Source organism: Leptonotus elevatus, chromosome 19, assembly GCF_054856555.1.
Source record: "Leptonotus elevatus isolate MCC_2025b chromosome 19, RoL_Lele_1.0, whole genome shotgun sequence".
In the NCBI taxonomy this organism is placed as follows: Eukaryota; Metazoa; Chordata; class Actinopteri; order Syngnathiformes; family Syngnathidae; genus Leptonotus; species Leptonotus elevatus.
The window spans coordinates 8,811,010-8,830,601 of NC_141257.1; the positions used below are offsets into that span (position 1 = coordinate 8,811,010).

The 19,592-nt window shown below is 41.6% G+C and overlaps 1 protein-coding gene across 12 annotated transcripts in view; it reads right to left on the reverse strand.

Moving 5' to 3' along the window:
• The window catches only part of LOC147157788 (CUB and sushi domain-containing protein 3-like), a 321,354-nt gene that overhangs the window by 140,371 nt on the left and 161,391 nt on the right, over positions 1-19,592 (reverse strand). For all 12 annotated transcript variants that reach the window (XM_086061991.1, XM_086061989.1, XM_086061992.1 and 9 more), the window contains one exon: positions 11,680-11,877. In XM_086061991.1, coding sequence (XP_085918117.1) covers positions 11,680-11,877 — 198 coding nt within the window. The remainder of the gene's footprint in view (positions 1-11,679; positions 11,878-19,592) is intronic.

Here is a 19,592-nt window from a genome sequence, read left to right on the forward strand (position 1 = left end):
TGCATAATTGCATTTGTAAGACATTGGTGACAGCTCAGTGCATTTTTCTTTTCATATTAAGAGCCATCTAATCTTTAACATGAAGTGACTTGTGAAATTCTGCACATTTTTAAAATAATAAAATACAACTTGAATATTAAATTTATTACTGCTAAATTCTGACGTGGACGTGTCTGCTGGGTTGCAACTGGAATTCCCCCAGTCCAATTAAGGAGCGGTTATTAATCGTGCGTAAAAAAAAAAATTCTGCCGTTAAAGGAAATTTTAATTAACTCAGAATTAACACACTCATTTTGGCACCCTTATAAACAATTTGAGTGGCAGTATGGTATTAATGTGGTGCCCCAGTGTTCCGAGCTTTGGGACACATGACAAATGTCGTACAGTAATGTGGTAAAATAAATTAAAAAAATAAAATTCTCCCTACACATCAAAGTAGTTTAGGGACGAGCCTACACTACCCCAGATCCTATTTAGAATTGGATGGACCCATTCCCTTCTTTTAGCTGCCACTCGTCCCCCTCTTCCTTATTATAAGTAATGCCAGAGCTACCTTGCCTACCTCAGCTTCAAACCAGCAGCAAAACTCGCAAGACTACTTCCTGTTCGGTCGCTCTAGCAACCAGCACCAAGTATGAGCAAAGATTTATCTTTTGCCAAATAGTAGATCTACTTGTGATGTCATGGTAACATTTCCTGTAGGCCTGACAAACAAAATCAAATGTATCTCAGCTTGTAAATGTTACTTAAAACAAACGTTTTATGACCTAATTCCAAGTCGTCCAGCATTACGGCCTGTCTTCCACAGAATTCTAAAACTCTCTAGAGTGGAAGAGAGATGAAGTTCTCCACTGTCACGACACCCCGCCGACACGTCCTGATCATAACCTTTAGCCCCTCCGCTCCCGAGCCGCCTCCCCCTTCCCTTCCCCTCCATCTTTCGATGTACAAATGCCTTCCCTTCCTCACCTCGCTTCCCTCTCATTGTCAGATTAAACTGTCTATCCTGCTGTCCCCCTTGAAATCCCCTGTTACACACCACCTCAGGCTGTGTGTGCGCGTGTGTGTGTTTGTTGGCAGGCCAGACACGCTTAGTGAGCATTAAACTGTCACACATTTTAAAAGGCACAGAGGTGTGCTGCGGGGGAGGCAGCCATGTCGCGAGTCAAAAAAAAAAGAAGCAGTGTCACTTCCAAATATGCAATGCATGACATATTGCTATTTACTGTCATTTAAGAGTAATTGCCCACATTTACAAGATTATCATCCGACACGTCACACACAAAATGTTCGGTCCAGCTCTGACCTTGTGGAGTTGAATTATTCAGTTTTGTGTAATGGCGAGTCGCAACAATTCAGTAAATTTGCTGGACGCAACATGCACAAGTTCTGTCAGATCTCAACACATTTGATCCAAAATAGTCCGACCATATTATACATGGATTCATACAAAATAATAAAAAAAACACACACACACACATTTTTGTTTACCAGTACCTAGATGTAAAAAAAAAAGAAAAAAAGGAGTACTTTAATTGAAAATTGAATTTAATGTTTAATATTATAGATCAATATGTAATATAAAATACCTTTAAAAAAATAAGCTTGCAGGTGAACCATGGGCAAGACTAGTCAAGCGAGCAGCAGCAGCAATTGTTCAAGCTATCCATGATTCAAAATGAAATCTTTCCAAATACATTAATACGCTGACATCAGGGACTTGGTAGGCTTTTATTTTGAAGCTGTTCCCGGCAGCATGTTGCGGCGTAACGGCTGACTTGACTCGTTATTTCAAGTCAAAAACTCAAGGAAATTTACTCTGACAGTGTTAAAATAACACTGCTTAGATGATTGAGCACTGGAAATGTAACATTGACCGATTTGCTGTGAACTGCATTGTCTCAAATTTTAGCAGCAAAATGTGACCTTTCAGGGTCAGTCCAAACCCGAGTTTAGGGTTTGGCGTATATTCCTGTGCTTTGAGTTGAGTTTGGGTTCCTTACTGAAAGTCATTAATATATCTTCTCCAAAGGTGGAATGTGATGTCCACAACTCTAATGTCGCCATATATCATTCAAATGTGCAGGTGAATAGAGAATAGCAACTTTTCCATTTCAACAAGCTTTTCATGTCACTGCTACAAAGTATTCTACCTTATCTGGCATGAATCTTATCAAAGCACCCCTATTTCTTTAGTTTTATATTATGTATAGAGTTGGCTGCTGTGACATGGCTCCCATTGTGATTTCGTCAAAGACACGTCTGATTGGACACCTGCCTCCATCCATATATCTAGTTTTCTATGCTCTGATGTTCGAGACATCGAAAACTATACAGATGGAGGACGTGACATGAAGGACATTTGATCGCACCTTATGTCCTTGTCGTTACAATAGTCCCACACTCGTTTCCATACTCAAAATCGGCTCTGATTCCTGAGCGAAAAATTCTTTAAACCTACTCAACCCAATTTTTACCCTTAAAGTGCTTCACCTTAAAATGTTATAAATCTCGTTAGATCATCAAGTTGTCCCTGCATTGTAACTGCTTACACACATTTGTGCTCACACAGGACACACACATGGAGAGTGAACAACCTGAATCATTTAGTGGCTAAATGAGTCCCTGCTGACTCCAGCAGTGCTAACTATACTCCGCTTGAGCTTGCGTGTGAGTGATTTTGTGTGTTAAGAGCGCGAACCAAAACTTTGTGCCTGCTAGTGTGCATGTGTTGTGTCGGCATTGTGCGTCCCCGTTGCAGCGTCAGCATCCCGTCGCGGGGAAGGAGCAATCGTGGTAAACACATTTTTAATCCAATCACATTAGAGTTAAGTAAAGCACACCTGACATAAGCCTTCAGCACACACCGCCGCCACCGCACAATGGAGTCGACTGAGGTTTGCTAACAGTAGGGCGGAAAACTTTTTTTTTTTTTTTTCACTGACGCATTGGTTGTCATAAGTCCTGACAAATGGAGGACCCAGATAAATTATGGCTAAAACTTGAACGATAAACAGCATTTACTGTAGGACATTTCTACTTTTTATTATTCCGTGCTTATTTTGAATTAAATCCACCCACTAATCCAACAACACCTGGTATTCAAATCTAGATATTGGAAATTGTCATTAGTTGCAACATATGTTTCTTGAATCATAAAAAAAACCCAACCCTTCATAAAAAAAAATGTCAGCCGTAAGACCTTCCACACACAAACACAACAAAAAAAACCTTAAAACAGTCCTCCTCACATTTGAGATTCGCTCTTCTGAATGTTTTTGCCACGTATCCTCATTAAACTCGGGTCAAAACCTTATCTGGGATAAAGCCCTTTTCACACTGCGTTTAGCATTGTCAAGTCCATACATTGTGTATGTGGTGAGGGGTGGGGACCACAGAATGGAGTCTTGTTGGGTGGTGCGGGTCGGCAAGAGGACTTCTGCCTCAATGGAAAATTTCGAAAGCGACGGTGTCATGACGCAAGACAAGGGCCTCCAATTAGAAAGGACCTGGCGAAGTGATATAGTGTTATTTTGGTGCACTTATTTACAAGTTCCTGCCGAGCCGTAAGTTTTACTAAGCTGCGCGTATCCTCGTCCTTAAAATGAGCAGTCAGGCCTTTCTTTTGCAACAATGAAAGTCTAACCAGTAGCAAAATATCCGTTTTTACTTCCTGGTAGGCTGCTACGTTTAACACTTCCAAATATGGGCACGCTGGCAGCTGGTAATTTCCAGCTGCTGCGACTTTTACATTGATTAAGTGCAGTGTGAACAGGGTTAAAGTCAGGCTACAGCCTTGTCCAATAGAAAAAATATTTTTAGACCTTTTTAGGGAGTTTTGATTACTCGGCAATCTTCTCTTTATTTTATGGTTTTACCTATAAATATGATACACAGTAAATTCTGTAGAATAAATTTGACTCTATTTAAAGTGGGCTCAGTTTTAGAGTAATATTTACACTTGGAATAGAGTAAAATAAGGAACTGGAAAAAAAATTCAAGTTTACATATTAGCCTTCTTTAAAACAGAGTCTATTTGGTCCCATTCTAAATAGAGTCAAATTTACTCTAAATAGAGTCAGATTTACTTATTTAATTTAATATTGTGTACATTTAGAAATAAATTATTTTTGTAAGCCAGCAATGACATACTGTATTTGGTGCCAATAAATGAGATTTTAAGTAATATTTATAATTTAATAGAGTATATAAATGAAGAGATTGCTGTGTAGAGTTGAATATGTACTCTAGTAAAGTTAATGACAAGACTGTATTTGGACCCTTGCAGTGTGAAAAATTGTGCTAAATTATTGCCAATGATTTTACACAACAAGACATGAGTGTTTAATTAAGTAAAAATGCTAATAGTGAACTAACGGCCATTTTGACTGAGCAGCATCAGGTGGCGTCACGCTCCAGCTAAACCACACAAGCCGACCCCCTGTCATTGTAGTGAGTGCACATGCCGCAAAAGTGCTCTTTTACAAGCTTGTCGCCACGTGCATCTCCATAAATAAACAAACGAGTGGCTCGTATCAATAAATGAACAGCGTTTTAGCGGAAAGCATGCTCGCATACAGCACGCCTTTCGGTGCGATTACGCTAAAAAGACGCTTAATTGGTTGTAGTGTTCACTCAACAGTTGCCACTGTGTAAATACGATTACATGTGTTTATTGCCAAAAATGTGTTTGTCTCAGATTATTGATGTCCATCCAGCATGTCTGCTCTGATTGAATATAAATGCTTTTTGGAGGGAAGCTTTAAGTGACATTTAAATATGAGCTGTGTTTTTGCTTTTGTTTTTTTACACCTCATTACAGCCTTGTACATGTGTTTACCAAATGCAAACAACAAGAGCGAAAGAAAGACCGCCTTTACATGGCAAGTTTTGAAAATAAAACAGAAGTGTGAGACAACTATGCAAAAAAAGGGGGTTTGTTTCTACTAATCAGCCTGCTAAATACAGCCAAAATTTGGGGCAGACATCGGAGTAGGCTACATATTGTATGTGCAAGTAATAAGTAAGTAGAACAATCTATTGGAATGGAGAAACTGTCGACTTTGGATGATATATTTTTTTTCAACATTTTCTTTGAAAAGATTTGAGGTGAACCAGGAAGGTAATTCAGACAAGCATGAGATGAAAGCCGGCTGTCAACTGCAAAACAATGGAAGTGAATGATGAATGTAGAAAAAAATGAGGCAGAGGGGGAGAAGGTAGATGATGAAGAGCAGGTGCCCCAGGATGGAGCCCTGGAGCACACCTGTCGTGACTGGAGAGGGATTGGATGAGACCCTGCTTCCTATTTACTAAGCCACAGCTTTGGCACCATTTTGTTGTTAAGGTGGCACTCTCAGGGAAGAAAATAATTGTGAACAGCCAATAGGCATTACAATTAATGAAAAAGCTACTTCATACATCACCTATTTAGTATTTAAAGGTTTTACAATGACCTTTCTATATTCATTATGAATTAATGGGGGAATTCATTTAAAGGTCCGAACAAACTGCAGGTCGGACAGATATGTTCGACTTCCAAGGCCCGACATAATTACGAAATACAGAGGGCTTAATCTCATCCTTATCCCTCCTCCGATTGTTAAGACAGCAACCGCCGTGCCGGTAATGAGAGACGAGAACATTAGAAGGGATGAGCTAAGAAATAAAATATGTGGAGAAGTGGATTGCCAGTGTGTGTGGGATGAGAACTGTGTGTGTGTGTGTGTGTGTGTGTCGTGGTTGTGGAGTAGCAAGCAGTGAGCAGGTCTGCAGGAGAGAGATAAGACCACTTCAAGTGTCACTACAAGACACTACATTGATCTGCGGGAGACGAGGCAAGAAGACGGAGAGGAGGGGCAGGAGGGTAGGAAGGGAGCGTGATTAGTGTGAATAATAGACTCCTAAACACAATTCCGCATGCACTTAAATTGTTCTTATAAATGAACTCGGCTCGCTATCTACCTGCCACATAAATAAAACCATTTGCAAAAACCTTGCAAGAGTGCAAAGGAGTCTGAATGCCATATTGTTTATGCTAAGGGTACACAGCATGACAGGTAAAAACTTAAAATTGATCATTTGTTAATGTTATATTTCTACAAATAGAGGCTGTGTAAGTGCCTATTAAGTGGGAGGGCTTTTATTAATATTCAACAATGCGAACAGGATATTACAATTTATGTCGCGTTAAACAGGAATTGAAAATCAGATAAAAAGGACTATTACGGAGAAAGGCTGTAAAACAGAAAGAACCGAGACTGAGGGGAGATCATATATCGCATAGCTCGTCAAAATATATCAGACACAAGTCAGAGGCTCCTTTCGTACTTACGTACGTAACATTGCATGATTTTTGTATTTAATTGTGTATATTAATTTATTTGCGACATACTGTGTGCAAAATTGAATAAATGCAATTTTTTTCTGACAACATACTCATTTCATTCATCTGAATGGCTTTTCATGTGCTGCTGTTTTGGTAAGCATATGGCCTTTACTGTTGACATTAGTTTTTCATGAAATGGAGTTGTTCAATTGTTTCATCTACCCGGGTATGTACAGTATTTGAGTGTGTGTGTGAGAACTCCACATGTCTGGGTGGCGGGTCGAGTGTGTTTGTCTCCTCCCGCTGCTTGGCTCAGCAGAGCTTCACATCCACGAGGAGTCATTAGCAAGGCAATAATTAGACCTGAAAGACCCCTGAGGAGCTTGTGCCAACCAAACAGGGTCAGCCCTGAGTGGTAGGATGGAAAAACATGTCCTCCAGGAATCTATAAAAGCATGTATTGGATATTTGCGCGGGAATGTTGAGAAATATTCGAGACAAAAATTTTAGTGACAATGCTTTTGTCAATATAATGTATATAATATGGTTGGAGAATTACAGCACAGTTTACAGCTGAAATTAGCTTTTGTTTTGATGGGGGTGGCATGTCCGCCCCATCCCATCAACTGCTGGGCCAATGGTGAGTATGGATTTTGTTACCATGACAACCAGAGGCGGCGAGAGCTGAGTAAAAAAAGTAAATAAAGTATTTTGACTCAAGGCGGTGGCACTTAATCACTTCTTGGCACTTGTCAATTTGTGCTATTTGTATACAATCAATATAAATAGATTTTCCATAATATGTCCGCTTTAATTATGATTAACTATTAATTTTCACACAATGGCATTTATTTTCCTTCTAATCCAACTGCCGATCCAGCACCTATTTATTTATTTACCGTATTTTCTGCACTATAAGGCGCACCTAAAAGCCTTTAATTTTCTCCAAAACCGACAGTGTGCTTTATAATCCGATGCGCCTTATATGTGGATCAGTAAGCTCCATCTAGTGGATGCTTAACGCAACCCCAGCCACTACAGTAGCTTCTATTCTGTGCGCCTTATAATGCCTTATATATGGAAAAAGGTTTTAAATAGGCTGTTGATTGAAGGTGCGCCTTATAATCCGATGTGCCTTATAGTGCGGAAAATACAGTATTTATTTGGTGTCATCAAGCAACAAGTGCGGATGATTGCATGCCCTTTTTATAGCCACAGACATAAAAAAGACAGGCAAAAAAAAAGTTACTAATGTAACATCAAAACGAGAAAAGAATAGAAAATAGAAAATAATAGAAAAGAGATAACCTCTACACACACACTTTTTTTTTTATTCACGATAGAAGCCTTTTAAAGTAAGGGTGGAAAACATATCGAAGAAGCAGCAGGTTGCGAGTGTCCGTTTGATGAACAGGTTGTGTGAAAGGAATCCAGCTGCTGCACATCATCTCATTAGCACTCGCCGCCATGGCAACCCACATCAGCTGCCAGAACCAGAGCCGGGGACTTTACTGAGCAGCCGGCCGGCCTTTGTGTACTGTAGAAAGTGACTAATTAGAAGCATTGGAGTCCTATAGTAGACATTAAGAATATAATAGTGACTGATTCTAATGAGCTCAGCCAAACATTTATTACATATATGGTGCATTTGGGGACAGCCATTTGAAGGCTGTAGTTATGAAGCAACTTTTACGGCATGGGATTTTTAGTACAAATAGGAGAAGTGTTAGAAGTGCAAATGCAGTATTTATATCTGATGTTAAAAGAAAAAACGAAAATGAAAGGCATACTTATGTTCATTATTTAGCTTAAAGGTTTTTATGTTTTTTTTTTGTACTTTCCCCGGTAGTATAGGACGGCCACACAAAGTTAGTTACCTATTGATGCCACAAGATGGCCTCAAAGCACTTTTTTTTCTCGATTAGACAAGGGTATGGTCTCACTTCAACATAATTCCTGGGCCCCAAAGTATAGAAGTTGATCAAAACAACGTCAATAAGTCAAAAATATACCAACTTTCAACAAAATCCAAATGAAAGAGTGATATGTGCTCTATCCACACTCACAAAAACAAAAAACAAAAAAAACATGCTTGAGTTATTTATTCTAAAAAGGATTATCCGAGTTGCACCGGTCACAACTTGAATTTAGTGTATGACAAACTTTCGAAAAGAGGCTGCAGCCTGCTGCCCCGCGTTCACGGTGGTAGCTTAACCCCTCTTAGCCTCGCTGACAAGGGTGACAGAGACATTACTAATCTGCCAATGACAAGTGGCTTTTCCTGCCTCCCAGCATCCCCCTTCTTAGTCCAGCGCCATGCAGAATGGCTTGACATCAGTGGAAAATATGTCGGAATAATAATGACAATCATCACGTGTGAATTTCAGAACTGAGACAATGTCTTCTATACAACATTAAATTATATTAACTTGAAGTTAGTCATGCAAAAGAGAATTATTGTCCCATGGGATTGTAACTTTTGTAACGCACAAAAAAAACATCTCAAGACCCAAGCACAAATGTAAACAGGAAGTCATCCATTTTGGTTTGAAGTAGCAAATTAAATTGCTCGTTTCACACCCTTGCTCTAAACTGTCCAAGTGAATTTGAGTGTGATTTGTTGTTTTGTCTGTTTGTGAATCGTAATCAGTCCTGAGTGGAGCCCGCCTCTCGCCCTAAATCAGCCGTGACCCTAATGAGGACAAGCGTTATAGAAAACAGATGGATAAATGAAAGTGAATGCTCCCCATTAGACAAAACCCCGAATGAACCCTTTTTCCCTCGTCAGCCACAACTCGGTTTCTTCAATTACAAAAGGAAAGACTGCCTGTGTATTGAACACGCAATGCTGCTCTTTGTACTTGTTTGTTGAGTTCAAGCGGTTCTGCCACCAGCGACGTCTCTGGCGCGGCTTCCATTTTGGTTTCTTTGATCATGTTGGTACCCTCTCCCCCATTAGCTGCAACTCCACTGGACCCCCGCTATGTCTGTGAAACCGCAGAGACTTGCGCTGCGTCTCCGTGATTGACACTTACTGTGTTCTTCGGATGAATGCGAGCAATTAATGGACTCATTTCGAGGATAGGTGGGGCTTGGGGGATGTTATATTCTAGAGAATGAATCGGTTTCACGCTGCGATTTTTTCGCAAAATCCATGTTTGAGTCGCGTTTGTGTTCAAGGGGCTGTCTAGTGACTCATCGCGAGCATTTGGTTTGACGCCTCTCAGTCATCAGTCACTCTTAATCGCATTCTAATGAGCTTGTGTTTGTGTGTGACAGTCGTTTTGTGTTGGCAAAACTTGGTAGTGAGGTGGCGCAGCGTGAGTCTATTCTATTTTTTGTTTTTGAGTTGTTTGCAGACACTTGGTGTACAAGGATGATTTCACATAATGTAACAACACTGGCCTCCATTTTGTACAAGTTACTTTTATATAAAAGTAGAGTTTGTAGTAAACACGCATTATGAAGTTTTCGGGATCAAATAAGGTGGTATGTTGTAGGGTTAGGAGTTTGGTTTGAGGATGAGAGGTTAGGGTTAGTCTGACTCCGTGGTTGGAAAAGGGTGGTGTGCCCTCTCCAGGTAGGGCATTAGGATCCTGTTCCAGGAGGAGGAATTCAAGCATCCCTGTCTTCTTCAAAAAGGGAGGGAAGAATGTTGTGGGAGATCAACAGGCGGATCAGGGCTGCATCTGCGGTGACAAAGTAGGAGCTGGGCCGAAAGACAAAGCTATCAATTTACCGGTTGATCTGCATTCCTACCCTCACTTATGGTCACACACTGTGGGTCGTGACCAAAAGACTGGATACAAGCAGCCGAAATTAGTTTCTGGGCTCTTCCTTAGACATAAGGTGAGAAGCTCGGTCATCCGAGAGGGATGCAGAGTACATCCAGAGGACCCAGATGATATGGCTAAGGAATCTAGTTAAGATGCTTTCTACATGCCTTCCTGTGAAGTGTTTGGACACGTCCCACTGGGACGAGGTCCCAGGGACAACGCAGCAGACGTTGGAGAGACTATGTTTTGACAGGGAATGCCTCAGGATCCGCGCCAACAAGCTCGACAAAGTGGCTGGGGAGAGTCAAGTCTGGGCTTCCTTGCTTAAGATGCTGCCCCTGTGACCTGACCCCGAATCAACAGAAAAAAATTGAGGCATGGATGGGCCCGGGATTGTATAAAGGTTGGGGAATCATGGAGTTGGTGGTTATAGGTTTAGGCATGGGTAGGGAACCCTGGTCCTTGAGAGACACTTTCCTGCCTGTTTTCTATGTGTCCCTCCACCAACACGATTAAAAGGATCATTAACAGGCTTCTACAGAGTTTGCTGATAAAATGGTGATTAGAGTCAGCTGTGTTGCTGGAGGGAGACATCGACAACAGGCAGGACAGTGGCTCTCGAGGGACAGGGTCCCATACCCCTGGATTAAGGTGATTAGTTTGGGAGAGAGTTAGGAATTGGGTTTAGAGGAGTATAGGGTTACAGGGTACGCGTTGAAAGATGGGTTCAAGGGCCTAAGAGTTTGGGGATCATTAGGTTACATTAAAGGGGTTTAGGTCAGGGCTGGAGAGTATGAGGTTACAGTTTGGATAAAATATTAGGGAATGGGATATAGGATGAGAGGTTAGGATTTAGGGTTTGGGTTGGTACTATAGTTAGGGGTTGAAGTAAGGAGTTAAGGGTTAGGCTTGATGCTGGCATTGTGAGTTCAGGTTTTAAGATTGGGTTAGGTGTAGAAATTAGGGTTAGGGATAACAGTGAGGTTTAGGGTTTGTGAAATGCGATTAAGATTAGGATTTAAGGTACTAGTGTTGGGGAGTTTGGAACTGGAGGGTTTGGATTGGATTGAGATTAGAGGTCGGTGTTATAGGGTTATGGTTAAATCTTAAAACAGTTGGTTAAAACTAAGGGTTATGGGTTAGGGGATTATGAGGTTTAGTGTTTGGAAATTATGGTTTGAAAGTGATAAGGTTGATTGTGACCAGTAGAGGTGCTGTTGATTGTTACATAAACACATTCTTACAAAAAAATTCATTTCCCTTGTATTAAAAGAACACATTGTACCACTTTTTGGCACCTAAAAGCGTACGCTTGCCAAACAAGTAGAATTTGGTGGAAATGTGGCTTGTGTGTTTAGGCCTACTTGGTTGGGAGATATGTAAATACGGCCCAAAACATGGGCAGAATGACTTGTTGTGGCATGATGAACAAGGACCACAAAAACAATCCTCGATCCCCTCGCCCCCACACACACATAAAAGGACACACACTCACATACATGTGACAGGCTTTCTCCCCACAATTCATTCAATAAAGTTTCAAGACCACATTGACCAGCATGCTGCGGTGTGTACCTCGGCAGATGGGAGCGGGGAAGTCCCACGCGGCCGTGTTCCCTGCATTGAGCACGCAGGTGAGCGTGGCGTGGCCGTCCAGAACGTAGCCGGACACGCAGTTGTAGCGCACGCTGTCCCCCACGGCGAAGCGCCCGCCACCGCTTAGCATCGCTTTGGGCGGGATGCCGGGGTTCCCGCAGGACGTACTGTGGAGTTCTGCAGGTAGAGAAGACGAGAGAGGGAGTCTGTTGAACCGGGCGCAGCATCACTACAGCAGCAAATTTATGGTCATAGAAGAGCACATGGCATCCCATCGGTGCGCTTATAGATTTCAATTTGGAGGTGGTTGATGACTGGAATGGAACTCAGAGGAGTGCAGACTGTGTAAAAGATGTTGCAAATTTAGCAGGTGGTTCCAATTTGACTCTTTGACTCTGAAATTCTGGCATTTTGTTTCTGGAAATATTGGTCCTGGTCCAGTTTCGGAAACAACTTGTACACAACTACACATTCACATTCAACCGTCTGCAGTCTGAGACCAAGACTTACAATTCAAGCAGATCAAGTGTATTCTGGTGCAATAGAATACGATTACAATGCTAAGTAGCAAATTATCTTGATTGTTCCGATGAGCATCATGCATGAGGCCATGTAGGAAGTGAGACTTTCACACTCTGCCAACAGGAGGCAAGGCCCGTGAAGACAAGCAGATGTTTGCCTCCATGTGCCGCCGTCATGTGCCAGCACAGACCACCACGTCCTGCGAGAGCATTTGTGTGCTCTGCGGTCGCAGCGGCCAGATGCCAAGAAATGTTATTGAAGTTTTTAGATTCAGACGCAGAGGAAAGCGCAGTCGCTGGGACGGAACTGACTCGTCTTCCACCGACTTGACAAGTTTTTCAGCTCTGTCAAGGTGCAGGATATGTTGAAAGCAAATGGTCTCCTGAGAGCAGGCACCATTATGAAAAGCAGAATCCCTCGGCGCGAGTCAAAGATGTCAGATGTCATCAAGATGGGAAAATGGGGAAGGGAAGGAAAAGGAGGTCTAAAACGGTTGCCGGATAAACAACAAGAGGTTGTGAGGCTGAATTTTCAAGTGTTTTATGGAAATGATTAAAACTTCATTGTTAACACAATTTAGCCTCATCAATCTCTCTAGAAGGCGTGGCTCATATTTGGCAGATTAAAATATCTGGGGAGTCCATCTATGTCATAACCTTGGAAAGGGTCAACATGACACTAAAAAGACTGAATCAAACCAAAACGCAACTCAAACTAAAAATGTATCCAAATCAGAAGTACATTATCAGCTGGAGCCGTGCTGCGTTTAAACTTAATGACGTTTCTCCTTCAAGATGCTTTTACTGGTGCATATGTTGCTGGCAGATGTGTACTGTATACACATTTACTGTATATGTGCACTGGAAAGTGGGAAAGGGAGGCAGGACGCTACGAGCCATAAAACAGGAGGCTGATGGGAGATCGGGGACTCTCTGCTCTTACAGTTTCAGCGTGATTGATACAACGATGAAAGTGTGCAGACAGATAGGATTTAGGGAGGCTGGGCGGTAGGGGGTTGGGGATGGGGTAGTGCGAGTGGTGTGATGATGGAAGGGGCGACTGGGAAGGAGACAGATGGGTTGTGTTGGGGAAAGAAAAGAGGATGCTTGGGGATCTCTGAAGCTTTTGTTAGTAATTTCAGCATTAGCCTTCCTAGTCCACGTTTGAGCAATTGTGATTTTAAATCAAGTGAGCAAATTGCTCTGGAACAAATTTACCTCCAAAGTTAATGCCCTAATTAAATTGAAAAAAAAAAAGAGTTTCAGCTATTTTAATGCAGACATGTTGCTTTAAATTAAAGCATGTTTTGTACTTTATTATTAATGTATATGTTAATGGTTAATTACTATGTAACAGATGTTTAATTACATGGTAATAGTTGTAAGTACAGGACCCCCCCCATCGCAGAAAAGCCGGTGGTTCGGTGTTGATTGATCGCCATCGTGCAAATTAACGACTTCTAGATCGCTCATTAAATTCAGACGCCTCGCTATTGTTGCCGTGGCGACGCTCATCACTCGCCCAAGACGTCCCTCCTCTCACGAAAAGCTTCGTCGATATGAATAGCAACCATTACTCTGCTAATGAGGGCCGCCGCGCTTAAAACTTTTTGGGAAAGGAGAAAACGAGGACGTAATTGACTTAATGGCGGGATAAATTTGCCTCCAAACGAGTCTCGGCCTGCAGACAAACCAGTAAAAAAAAGAAAGGAAATGAACATACTTTTATGTAAAGTAATTACTTTGGTTCGAGCTTCTCTGTGGAGTCTTTTCGTGAGAATGCCTTCGCTAAAGACCCCTCGCCGACCCTCTTATCTCAACACACACATACACACGCAGGGTCATCCATCATTGTGCCCCCCCCCCCCCCTCCCTGTGATTGGATGTTGGGTTGCAACCTGCTGGCCTATTGATTTTGTACCCTGAGGTGTTGGGTGCCGGGATGCTTGTGGTGGTTTGTCGTCCTATCAGAGACACGTTTAATACTACACACACAGGAGCCGCGTTGCCACATTGCTTTCATCACTTTTTCATTCAAGTTTCCATTAAATTACATTCCCTCGTTCCAATCGTTTGATCTCTCTCATTCCAAGTGAACCCCCACTGCATTGTGGTTCATCTTGCACCGACATGATATATTGTGGATTTTTTTAGCAATGTTTTTTGGGAGGGGTTCCACATTTAAACGCATAGGTAGAAGAAGATTTAGAAGAAGAGGCAGAGAAGGTCTCCAACTAACCTCCATTAACAGTTGTCATTCCTGTCATGTTGGTTATAGCACTTGTTTGATGGTTCATAATTAATGTAAAATATCTGCTATACGCAACAAAAATATAAATGCAACACTTTTGTTGTGCTCCCATTTTTATGAGATGAACTCAAAGATCTAAAGCTTCTTCCACATACACAAGATCAGCATTTCTCTCAAATATTGTTCACAAACTAGTCTAAATCTGTAATAGTGAGTACCTCTCCTTTGCCAAAATAATCAATCCCACCTTAGCTGCACAGATGTGCCTTAGACTGCCCACAAAACCACCGTTTTGTGTTATTGGGGGTGGGGTGGGGGGCTCTGGGGACCCAAAAACGGTCAGTACTGACACCTGTGCACTAATCATGGTGTGGATTATCTCGGCAAAGGAGAAGTGCTCACTATCACAGATTTAGGCTTGTTTGTGGTCAATATTTGAGAGAAATGGTGATATTATGTGTGTGGAAGAAGTGTTAGACCTTTGAGTTAATCTTATTTAAAAAAAATGGGAGCAAAAACAAAAGTGTTGCGTTTATATTTTTGTTGAGTATAATTTCCATTAGCCTGTCTGTGGTGTTTCACATTATAGCATTAAAGCTAACATATCTTTGTTATTACATGGCTTAAACATTTTGGTGTTTCTCTTCTGTTTGATGTCAGTTCTAGGAGTGACAATTCAACATCTTGAAGCAAGCATGCTTTTGCCTATTTTTGGAGAGGAGCAAGGATTTGGAAAACAAAATAGTATTTTTGTTTCTTCAAAGTATATGTGATAATCTCCCATTTCTTGACAGTGAGAGGATGAGAACAGGTGCAAAAGAATACTTAAAAAAATTAAATAAACACAACTAAAAATGTTATGTGCTTATTAGCACTGGCTAACTTTGTCGCTCTTCTATATATTGCAGATTTTATACTGCAATGTGAAATACCATTGAGAGGCTAAAATAAATTAGCACAAAATAGTTACAAACAGAGCATAAAACAAATACTCAGAAAGTGGTGGCACAAAGTGGCACTACACTTCCGCAGTTCTAAATTCAGACTCGCTTGTATATTGTAAAACCCCGCAAAATAATCGCTTGCAAATCTGCGATGTAGCGGCGGCTCGCTACTTCACGTTGTAAAAGTACAGCTGTCTTTGATCTGCCGGCGTGAGTTTGCCGACTTTTCATAGTTCCATCACGGCGCTTTATTCGGCCGCCAGCAGCCACGCCAGACTCTCACGCTGGTTTACTGCGGCGTACCCTCAATTATTTATCCTCACCTTTTCTTCCTCCCTAATTACTCGCTCCGTCTTTCCATCTCTGCCTCGCTCTTCCTCAACCCTTACCCTCCCCGCACCCCCTCTGGTCTGCCATAACCATAATTTCGGTCTCAGTCGCTTCATTACAAGCTGCTGCTTTTATGGCCCATCTGTAGGCTGATCTGCATTCGTCACACGCACGTAGATACGGAGTGGCCGTGCTACAGTCATCGAACCCCCGCCGTACATACTCAGGCAAGCATTTACCTGGACTTTTATTTCTCCCTAGATAAGCAATTACAGTTACGGGTAAGAAAAAATAAAGGAATGACGGAAGAAAAGTAAGAACGGTGCCCATGCTTTACGCAGGTTTTAGTGAGAAGGATGACACACCGGAAAAAAAGCTAAAGAGATTCAATGACTTGGTAAATTTTTTGCACCTCCGTCAGCACCACCTCGGATTAAAGAGGAGTCAACTTTGCATTTTTTTCCTCTACAGAACAGATACGTGTAGAAAAAAAAACCTCAAAGAAGGCATAAAAGATCCATTTAACGTGTGACGGATGAATCCAGCAGAAAATCCATTTGGAAGCACTTTCCATAAAATCGATCAGATTTGGAGGGATATTCAAATGTGGCGCGTTCATCTTCTACCAGTTCTTTGACTCCATCTTCTTACAAGAAAAATGTTTTTGGTCCCTTACGTTCATGAATTGCTTAAGTTCACTCCTTTTTAACATCATTTGTCAAAATGTATTGCCCCAAGCGGGTAAAAATCCAACTTTTATTTGATTAAACAAGTGCAATCTCACTGGATTTATATTGGAGCTCTTCGAAAGTAGTGCCCATATTTGGTCATTATTCGTGTGACTAGATGGACTCCTTCTCCCAGTAAGCTTACATGAAAGCAATCCACCTTCCTATTCAATGGTCTATACCAGTGTTTCCCAATGAAAAACAGCAAGTGCACAGTGTATACTTATTGTTTATATAAATAAACTCAAAATACAGCAATTAATAGCTAGTAGGAGCAAAAATGACAAGCTGTGTTCAATTTGGACATTTAGACTTGGGGGTCTACTCACTTTTGTTGCCAGGGGTTATGACATTAATGACTGTATTTTGAGTTAATTTAAAAAACAAAAACAAATATTTGTTGTCAAACTGTTAAAATAGAGTGAATGCAATGCTGCAAAAATATTTGAGTTTGAGCTCTGTCTAAAAAAGTTATATGTCACTTCTTCTTGTTTTTTTGCAGCGTTGTCAAAGGTTTAAGGCTCATCCTCCCAAAGCCCTCCGAGAACTTCAAAATATTCACAATTCACTCAAACATTTCCGCTCCAGAGGCCTGTCTCCACCCCCCCCCGTCCTCCCAAGAACCTTCACTGTCTTCTCATCCCACCATGCATCAAGTTCAAAGTACACCCCTTCACTTTCAAAGTCTTCCACAACCACCTGGCCCCGTCCTACTGCTCCGACCCGCGCCGTCACTTGAGATGTACGAATACATTACGGTAATATACAGATCTATACATTGTCTTTATAGTTCGTAGGCGTGTGGAAGGTACGAGTTTCCGTACGGAAATGTGAGGTAAGTGACAGGACTCTGGCTAGCGGGACATTGTGATTATCCATGCAGCTTTTACAGTGACTTATTAGATTCCATGTTTACTAAAATGTGGGCGTGCACACCATCCAACATCAATAGCAAAAGTACCATCGTTTGTAGAAAACTGTGAAAAGGCGTTAGTTATGTTTCAGGAAAAGTGGTTTCAAATGACTATAACTATAAAGACTTTTCAGCCACTTTTTTTTGGACATATTGTGACAACATAAAAGGATTTAAAGAGTGTAATCGCTCCTCTTTTGCATCAATATGCATCCATCTAAAAAAGATTGAAGCTCATGAAAACTTCTTCAGCAGTCGGCAAAAACTGGGTAATGATTTTTTTTTTACCCTTTCAGAAAAGATGACATTTAGTGCTTTCAGCTCTAATATTTGTGATATATTAGCAGTATCGACAGCGGGAGGTTGTCTGTCTCCCTTCACTTTTAATAAAGCATCCGCTGAGCTGTCATTCAGATGTGCGCTCAAAAGCAAATTCTTCTAATGCCCAACAATGACGCCTGAATTTGCACATACACTGACAGGCGCACACACGCAATGAGATAATGGTGTTATTGAATGTGTGGCTTTTAAATGAGAAGATGAACGTGGCGATGAGCCAGCCGCTGTTTGAAAATGTGACAAATTCTACGCATAAAAGCTTTCGCATGGTAAAATTAAGCAGTTTAAAGACAATCGCGCTGGGAAAACGTTTAACAAAAGGATGACGAATGGGTGAAGTAAACAATTGTACAGAGTAACTTCCTTAAATCCCTTATGAGATGATGATATAGACTAAATTTCCCAGTGAGTATACTGCATATACGCATTATTTTAATGAGCCTAAAACGGCAAAGCGACAGAAACAATGATGTTCTGTGAATTGACAAAAAAATGAAACTGTCATTTTTTGATTGCACATTTGTCTTTATGATTTACATTTTTATTTTATGTGTCCACCAGATGGAGCTACTTGTACCCATTCAAAGCATGCAGTAACAGTTCACAACTTGGCTGGATGTATGTCTATTTTTACAAACTAATGCAACAAAAAATTACATATATATTTTCAGGCTATTTCTTGAGACTTTTTGTGTAACATTTCATGATAAATGTCTAACAGCTTAGTTGTCAGTGGGTAATACCGCTTTCAGATAAAGTAAAAACCCTGCCACAGTTTGGCTATAGCTCCAGGTGCTGGCTAGCGAGCTCCCTAGCGAGCTCCTTAGCGAGCTCCCCAGGTGCTTGGATACCTGCTAGGAAGCTAGCTAGCTAGCTAGCACAAGGGGCTAAAGACAAACTGTGGCAGGGTTTTTCTCTCTGGACCTGGATTTACAAACCCATGTTAGAATGTAAAGCTTAGCTCAGCAACTAACTGTCACAAGCGCAACCTTACAAAGACAGTGATGAACATCTCTAATAAAGCTCCAATCGCGGCCACCTCAGCGCCGGTGTAATTAAACGCAATTATCATTATTTATGGCGGCACCAACAGCGGAGGGAGGGGAAAGAGGTTGCATCCGAAGACATCTGGCAGCCACGTAGATACGTTTGTACCCATGCTAGCGTGCTGCTAATGCTCGTGGAGATCAAACATTACAGGACCGGGGGGCAACCGACCGCCAACGTCCCGCTGGGTCTTTATTACACGGCAAACACACCTTCATCCCTGCAGCGCCCAGGAGTCTGGCTTTATAGTGTTGATGCCTTGATGTTGTATGTGTGCCGTGTGAACGATTAGTCACAGGGTTAGCTGAGAAGTAGGTAAGCAACCCCAGGCGATTTTAGCGCCATTCTGGACAACCAGATAAAGTCCAGGTTAGTGTTCACGGCATTCTGGCTAAGCCTACTGCAAAAAGACCTGCTACAAAAAGCAGGGAGGGTTTTTTTTCTTTTCAGCCAGGTCAACATACTAAGTATTTTCTCATCTTTCAAAGACGCCTGCCAAGAACAACCATCTGAGTTGTATGACGATTGCATTTTTCCATTACAAGTCCTTCATTATTAAAGTCTCACAATGTTTTTTTTCACACAAAATGCTCTTTTATCGCACACTATAGTAAAAAAGTTGCAGTCCAAAGAAAAATCAATTTGCGAATCTCCACCTGTTCCAAAACGCTTGACATGAATAAGCAATGGCACCTGAGTGACAGCCAATCATCCAATCATAACTATAACTATCCGGTGACACGTGAGTGACTGCCAGGAACGGGTCGATCGTTTTGGAGACGGCGGCGCCGTCCGCCGCAATTAACTCATTTGCGGCCA